The sequence below is a fragment of the Caretta caretta genome, chromosome 3 (assembly GCF_965140235.1).
Source record: "Caretta caretta isolate rCarCar2 chromosome 3, rCarCar1.hap1, whole genome shotgun sequence".
Taxonomy (NCBI): domain Eukaryota; kingdom Metazoa; phylum Chordata; order Testudines; family Cheloniidae; genus Caretta; species Caretta caretta.
Window position 1 is genome coordinate 102,325,869 of NC_134208.1, and position 8,015 is coordinate 102,333,883.

The window sequence follows — 8,015 nt, forward strand, 5'->3', positions numbered from 1 at the left end:
GGAGAACTTTGATCACAGTGTGTTCTGGTTGCGTTTTTGACCCCTTCTTGCTGGAGCTCTGTCTGCAACCACCCACTATTTTAACAACAGCACAAAGACTTCTATTGCTTCAAAACTAACTGTCTGAATGTTCAGACAGAGAAAAACGTGCCATCTGTTTCTCTACTGTGGAGCACTTGCTGCTGGTCAGCAGAGCAACTTGATCTCATGCTGCTGGATGTCTTCCTTATTTCTAGTTTAAATTTACAGGTGTCCAGGCTCTTCGTTGCCAGGAGGATGTTGGATGTCTGTAAAAGCAACTGGAAAATAGGAAGACTACCTAAACACATTTACTAGAGGATGGAGTGAGTCTCAAAGTGCCTAAGTTAGCTTTCTCTATCCACTAAATACCCATCTCTTTTCCTCTAAAAAAGCAAGCCTGTGTGTGCTAGCATTCATAAACTGATTTGTCTGGACCAGGCTCTGAGTAAGGTTGTTAGGTCCTATTCCATAATTAAGTCAGTACTGAAAACTTTAAAGATACTTACATAATTGCCTACTATTAAAGAAGTCAAGAAATCAGATAAAGCAAAGCATCCAAAAATCAGTCCAACAACTGCATCACTGGCACCCTTTTTCTCTGCCTGTAAAAGGAAACATCACGACAGCCAGATTCAGAACGTGGACAAAACAAAAAAACAAAACAAAGCACCATACACAATGTTAGCATCTGGTGACAATACTTTCTAATCAAGTCTTCCGTCTTTATCCTTCTTTCATTGTACCTGCCAGCATGGTCATAAAGCATTTTCTCTTTTATAGAGTGGGAGATTCAGCAGTAACTCTACAGCAATTTAAAATCACCTTGCACCACAATTCAGTATTTCTGTAGTTAGGAGCAGAAACAGCATCTATTCCACGTGGAAGCAAGTGTGAAGGATGGAAATTCTAAGTTGCTGTGTTGCACTACAGGTCAGCTAATTGGACCTTACTCAGGGACAGAACGCATTCCCTAAGTCCGTACGCAGGTGGAACCTGGTGTGCACAGACCTCATCCCCCTTGCAAGAAAGGAGCTAATGAAGGAATGTGTTGTCTCCACAGCATAGTTCCCCTACCCCCACATCCCAGGATGCCACAGAGGACACCCTGCAAATTTTGGATCCATGCAGGGGAGGGAGTGTGGACTGGGCAGGGGGGAAAGATGACAATCTCCCCACTGGCCCTACAGAAGTTATCTGGGAAGAGGTAATAGGTTTGGTAGCTGTATTTTTCTTTTCCACTGGAGCTGCATTGCCAGGGGAGCTCAGAAAGTAGGGGGAAAAGAACCAGGGTGACTCCAGCACTGGAACAGAGGTACAAGGCCTCTGCACAGAGAGCACTGGCCTCTCACAGATCCTGGTGGCTATGCACCATTTGCGGGCAAGCTTTGAAGATCACTCCATGCGGCAGGTGGGTGGAACACTGGAATGTTCAAGGAGAAAACCCTTGATCTGGCCAACAGACCAGGGCCTGCCTCTCTCTCTCAGCAATGGATTTATTCTAAAAAGATTACTCTGAAGTGTCATGGGGCTCTACATGCATTTTTTTCTCAACTCATTCAATTGAATGTGACAGTAAAGGTGGGTTTCCTATCTGCCAGCCTGCCAAACGTTTGCCTGGGAAAGGCTGAGGAGGAAGACTTAAGTGGATGAGTTGGAGGTGGCAGGGGAGAAAAGAGTGATCTAATAGGGCACTGGAATGGAAGTCAAGAGACCTGGGTTTTATTCCTGGTTCTCCAACTGACCTGCTACGTGAGGTAGGGCAAATCACTTCACCTCTCTCTACCGTTTGTCTGTCTCATCTAAAATAGGCTGCAAGTGCTTTGGGACAGGAACAGTCTCTTACAGCGCCTGGCACAATAGGAGCTTGGGCTCACATGTAGCCTCTAGGGATGATGCTGCAATATAAATTATCGGATTATATTTTAAAGTTATATCCCATTTTTTTAAAAAATCTGAATAGTTTGCAGAGCTGCATATTGTTTACCTCTCTTGGAAAAAAGGGCCCCAGGATTGAATAGCAAATCATCGAACTGAAGTTCAAACAAGCTGTTGCTGCCATTGTGAAGAGCTGATCTCTGGTAAACCTGCTTGACTCTTCACTGGGAACTTCTGGTCTGCCATTTTCTAGAACTACAAATATTTGTATTAGGCTCTGATAAACTGGGACACAATTTCAAGCTGTCTGTTTACAAGAGATGTGCAGGAATTTGGAATTAGTAACCTAAACCCATGGGTCAGGAAAAGGTAATTGCCATTAAGAGCCCTAATCCCATCATTTTCTCAATATATTACTGTACCATAAGTGAAGATTCCCCCAACCCTGCAACCTAATCTGTACAGATTGGGTGCCCCTGGCACCCAGAGTCCCTTTGACTTCTCAGGCTTTGGCTACACTTGCACGTTATACCACAATAAAGCCTCCCAGAGCGCTCTACCTTACTCCCCGTCCACACTGGCAAGGCACATAGAGTGCTCTGACTCCCTGGCTGGAGTGCTCCTGGTACTCCACCTCCCGGAGAGGATTAACAGCTGTTGCGCATTGGCTGAGATACTCCAGCCCCAGTGTAAACAGGGAGAAACCGTTATTAGGCACTGATTGACCTCCGGAAACGCCATGATCCTTTTAACTTGTTTTGTGGTCAACTCCGGAGGCGGATGTGCACTCAAAGCCCTGGGGGCTGCTTATCAAAACAACACACACAGCTACTTTTTGCTTTGACGGAGTGAGAGGCAGGCAGGGGCACCCCGTTTGGAGCACCCACAGCTCATGTTTGCTTTAAGAGAGAGGTGGCAGGGGGGAGGGGTCCGTTTCAGTGAGCAGCTGCTTATCTCCTCTGTGAGCAAAAAAGAAACAGCTGCCCTATGCTTTCAGTGAGTGAGAGAGAGGCGGGGGAAGTCTGTACTTACAAGACAGCTCAGCTGACACACTCAGCACCCCAAAAACCCACTCTCTCTCTCCCCCCTGCTCCCTGTCACACTCCACACCCCGCCCCCCATTTGAAAAGCACACTGCAGCCACTTGAATGCTGGGATAGCTGCTCCCAATGCACCCCTCCCAATGCAGCAGCAAGTGTGGCCAGGACAGTGCGCTGGCAGCTATCAGTGTGGACAGACTGCAGCGCTTTCCCTACTCAGCTGTAGGAAGGGGGGTTTAACTCACAGTGCTGTACATCTGTAAGTGTAGCCAAGGCCTAAGAGTCCCAGTGTCTTTTTACAGCTGAGCAGCTTACAGCATCAATGACAAAAGGATCCAACACCGTTGCCCTGACTCATACATAGCTCCATGGGATTATTTGCGGGACTAAGAACTGCCCACCCCAGTACTGAGTGCCTGATCAGATCCTAGGGCACCTTTAAGTGAATTGACAACTTCTAGCATATAAAGTTGTAGTCTTTTGTCTACACAGTATTAATGATCATTACATATGCCATAAAAAGTCTGCACCTGACCCCTCACATACACTTTGTTTTACAGCCCAGAGACCCAGAAATAATCAGCTTACAAATAAACATGTAAGAAACTTTCAAAATACAGGTGTAGGCCATCTACCAGCTCTTTGTATCCTTCAAAGAAAGTTGTGTAATCGATAGTATTTAATTGTACTGTTTTCTTTTGCCATGGTCACAGAACACAAGAATTAAGGCCTGAACCTTCCTGTTTGCTACATACTTGGTAAAGTAATTGTTCTTTTTTAAAAAGTGGGCAGAGAGAGGGGTCTCCTGCTGTATTCCAGGGGGAGGTTGAGGCCAGAAGAGGTTACCAGGGAGGGAGGGATGTCTTTATCCAAGGTGAATTAGGATGGTTACTTAACAGGTTTGGCTTCAGGCCCCTCTAGTAAGACTTTTCATTAGTTGGCTAGGGTTGCAATTAGCTTCAGAGAGTTTTAAATACCCAGCAAAAAACCTTTCGACGTCATCGTTTTAACAACCTTTACTAAAGGAACCAAGTTTCTGTTGCGCTTCAGTTAGCTGTCCCATAAAAAGAAATAGCCAATTGAACACATTACCCTAGAACAGAATGCTATGGGTTAATTTCAACAGTGAGAGGTTTACACGTGAACGGCGAGACGTGCCAGAGATCTTTGTACAGTAGTCCTAAATTCTTCGGATGTGCATTTTAGTGGCAGAACAACAACAGGAAAAGAAAATAACCGGGGTGGGAAGAGAAGATCTTCTCCCTCCCAAGTTGCAAAGTGATCCCGAAAACTCCTTCAGCAGCAAACACAACCCCATAACTAAACGAAACAAAAAGGAGCCAGCCCGGAGTCTCGAAAGGATTCGGAGACTGCTTGGGTGAGCGAAGCGATTGCCCAATTGCCTTGCGGGGGGAAGGAGGGGGCGGAGAAAACAGCACCGCGGACACACTAAAGAAGGTTAAAGAGAGCAGGATCCGAAAGAACCAAAAACTCCCTTACTCCCACCTGGGGTTTGCAAAGTCTCCTGGGTCTCTGCTTCCTGGCTGCCCATTGCGAAGAGTCCTGAATACCGCAGCCTGATGTAGCTTCACCAGACAAAAATGTCTATCCTGGTATTTCGCACGGGAATAGGGAAAGACTTGTGAGAGGAGCAGCAGCCTCGCTTGTTATTCGTGAGCATGCCCAGCTCAAGCTAAACCCGCTCCTTAGCCGCACGGGGGAACAGCTGACACGGCCGTTCCCTCCCAGTTTTCCACGGGCAGACACAGGCTACGTCACCGTAATTGTTTAATCCGCCAATCAGCGGCTGTAGTACATATTTGTTCTTCTACCCTGAGAATTTGTGAAGGGTGACAAAGAATGGGCTAGCACCAGCAGGAGAGTGAATTTGTGTGGGGGGGGTGGAGGGTGAGAAAACCTGGATTTGTGCTGGAAATGGCCCACCTGTTGATCACTTTAGATAAGCTATTACCAGCAGGACAGTGGGGTGGGAGGAGGTATTGTTTCATGATTTCTGTGTGTATATAAAGTCTGCTGCAGTTTCCACGGTAAACATCTGATGAAGTGAGCTGTAGCTCACGAAAGCTCATGCTCAAATAAATTGGTTAGTCTCTAAGGTGCCACAAGTACTCCTTTTCTTTTTTTAAAGAACAGCTGCGAATTTACCGTCACAGCAAAAGAGGGACATTACACCTGAGCACTGGAATCACACCCGTGGAAATGTTCTGTGGTTATTCTGCCATTCAGTGTTCCAAGCCGACAGACAAACCTGTGGGAGCTGCGGGGAGGAGGGTGCGTGCTTAGCATGTAGCAAAGTAGGAGTGACCATGACACAAGATTCATAGAGTTTATAATCTGAAGGACTATCATGATGGTCTACTCTAACATTCTGCATAACACAAGCCCCAGAACGTCACCCAGTAATTTCTGCCAGACTTAAATTCAGCTGGAGCTGTCTGGAGCCAGCACCTGTAAATATGTTCAACCACTGCCCTGGTGTTTTTATAGCATTTAGGGAGGACTCTGGGAAATAGTCTATAACAGTGGTTCCCAAACTTGTTCTGCTGCTTGAGCAGGGAAAGCCCCTGGAGGGCCAGGCCAGGCCTGGCCTGTTTACCTGCCTGCGTCCACGGGTTCGGCTGATCGCAGCTGCCACTGGCCGCAGTTTGCTGCTCCAGGCCAATGGGGGCTGCGGGAAGCGGCGCGGGCTGAGGTACGTGCTGGCCACCGCTTTCAGCAGCTCCCACTGGCCTGGAGCAGCGAATCATAGCCACTGGGAACCGCAATCGGCCAAACCTGCGGATGTGGCAGGTAAACAAACCGGCCCAGCCCACCAGGGGCTTTCCCTGCACAAGCAGCGGAACAAGATTGGGAACCACTGGTCTATAAGAATTGAAACCCTAAATTTCTGCATCAAGACCATAACTTCCAGTTGAGCTATAGCATATATTTTAGCAAGATATACAATTCTGATTTAAAGACTAAGTGATGGAGAATTCATTGCATCCCTAGATAAATAGTTACAATGATTAATTACCTTCCCTGGTTAAAAAAAATAAAAATTATCTTCTCTAGTTTCAGCTTCCAGCCATTAGCTCTCATTATGCTCCCCCTACCACCTTTTTTCTCTTTATGATTACAATGAAGTATCCCAACACTAAGTCATAGCCATATTCTTCTGCTGCCTGCCAGCCCCCTGAAAAATTCTGATAGCAAAAAGCTCCCTGAGTTGCTGATAGGAGATCGTAATGACAACACCCTTCAGCAGCAATTCCTTTACTAGATGTATAATTCTCTCTCAGTAAAGTTTTTGAAGTCAAAACAGGAGTACATCAGAGGAGTGTCGTATCTGCAATCCTCTTCAACGTTGCCATAGACGGGATAATGCCGCGTACAACAGAAGACGTGCCAAGAGGTGTTAAATGGACACTCTTCTCATCCCTTGAAGACCTGGACTTCGCTGATGGTGTCGCTCTCCTATCACATATGCAACACCGTATACAAGAAAAAACAACTCGACTCAATGCATTCAGCCAGCTAATTGGATTGAAAATCAACCTCAATAAGAGATATCATGACCTTTAATATTGCCTCACCATCACCAGTACGGATAGAGGATTATGTTCTCACCAATGTAGAAACATTCACATACTTGGGCACCACCATCAGCCAGAATGGTGGAACAAGCCAGGACACCTGGAACAAAATCAATAAAGCCAGGAACACCTTCAGGAGCTTAAATACAACACCAACACCAAAACCAAACTCAAGATTTATCAGAGCTGCACACTTTCAACACTGCTTTATAGTGCAGAATACCGGGGAATGAGAAAGTATGACATATCCAAACTGTCATCATTCCATACAACCTGCCTCAGAAAAATCCTCTGTATCTTTTGGCCCAGAACAATCTCAAACCAAGATCTATTGACACAATCCAGCCAAGACGATCCAAGCACCATCATTGCCAGGAGACATCGGAGATGGATCGGTCATGTGCTTCAGATGGAAACTGATTCCATCACCAGAGTAGCAATAAGATGGACACCTGAAGGCAAGTGAAAATGAGCCTGCCCAAAAACAACATGGCAGAGAGCTGTAGAAGCTGAGCTGAAAAACCTGGGGCACAGCTGGGGAACCATTGAAAGATTTGCCAGAAACAAACAGGAGTGGAGGAGCTTCGTCACAGCCCTAAACGTTAGAGGCATAATAGGAACATGATGATGATGATTGATGATGATGAAAAAACAAAAACCAGCAACAAACCTCAGCCCATGTTCACAAAAAGGTTCTCTGAGGTTTAGACATTTCAGCGAGCTGGAGCCTAGGGTCATACTGGAAAAAAATATAACTGGTGATACACTTAGAAAAACTGCCTATAAGTCAAGTTTTACCCATAGGTGTTTGAAGTAGGGGTGCTGCCGCACCGCCTGGCTTGAAGTGGTTTCCATCATATACAAGGTTTACAGTCTAGTTCAATGGCTCTTAGCACCCCCTCTATATAAATTGTTCCAGCACCCCTGGCTTTACCCATTCATGATGCTGAGAAGAAATGTCATTTTCAGTAGACTGTATATCTTCAAACTATGATTCTACCTCTTTTTTGCTGTATGCTTTGATCAGTAGTGAAGTGGTTAACACTGATGTTTACGTTGTCATCATTAGGTTTCAGAGTCAACTTCCCATTAAGATGAACAATGGCAGTTCATACTTCTCTGGGCCAAGATTTGGGTGGAAGGTCTGGATTTTTCTTCTATGTGGTGGAGTATGGGGCACTTCATGCCTAGCATTGAACTCCTTTTCTGATCTACTGCTAAACAAAGGGGTCACACGGGCTGCCTAGTCTCCCGAAAGTTTCCAGCAGTATTTTGAGAAGCAGACCTAAGTTATTCAGCTCCCATGAAGACACATATGAGGCAACAGGCCAGTTGGCTCCCTCTGCTAAAACAATGGCAGTGAGGAAGAATTTTAGAAGATATCCAAAGAAGAGAGGAACCTGGGCATATTGGGTGGGTGGGTGGGGATGGATGCTGGGGTGTTATCTGTGTAGCGCTCCTATGCGCCTGGTTACCTCATTTA

The 8,015-nt window shown here is 46.0% G+C and overlaps 1 protein-coding gene across 2 annotated transcripts in view; it reads right to left on the reverse strand.

Annotated features, from left to right (window-relative positions):
* The window catches only part of LOC142068299 (MFS-type transporter SLC18B1-like), a 30,131-nt gene extending 25,456 nt beyond the window's left edge, over positions 1-4,675 (reverse strand). The window contains exons 1-3 of one of the 2 annotated variants that reach the window (XM_048844519.2): positions 4,443-4,675; positions 2,006-2,151; positions 528-623 (exon numbers count right to left, since the gene is read on the reverse strand). In XM_048844519.2, the coding sequence (XP_048700476.2) occupies positions 528-623; positions 2,006-2,151; positions 4,443-4,488 (288 nt within the window). In that variant the 5' untranslated portion in view covers positions 4,489-4,675. The remainder of the gene's footprint in view (positions 1-527; positions 624-2,005; positions 2,152-4,442) is intronic. The other variant, XM_048844518.2, reaches the window with a different exon arrangement.
* Positions 4,676-8,015: the final 3,340 nt, after the last annotated feature.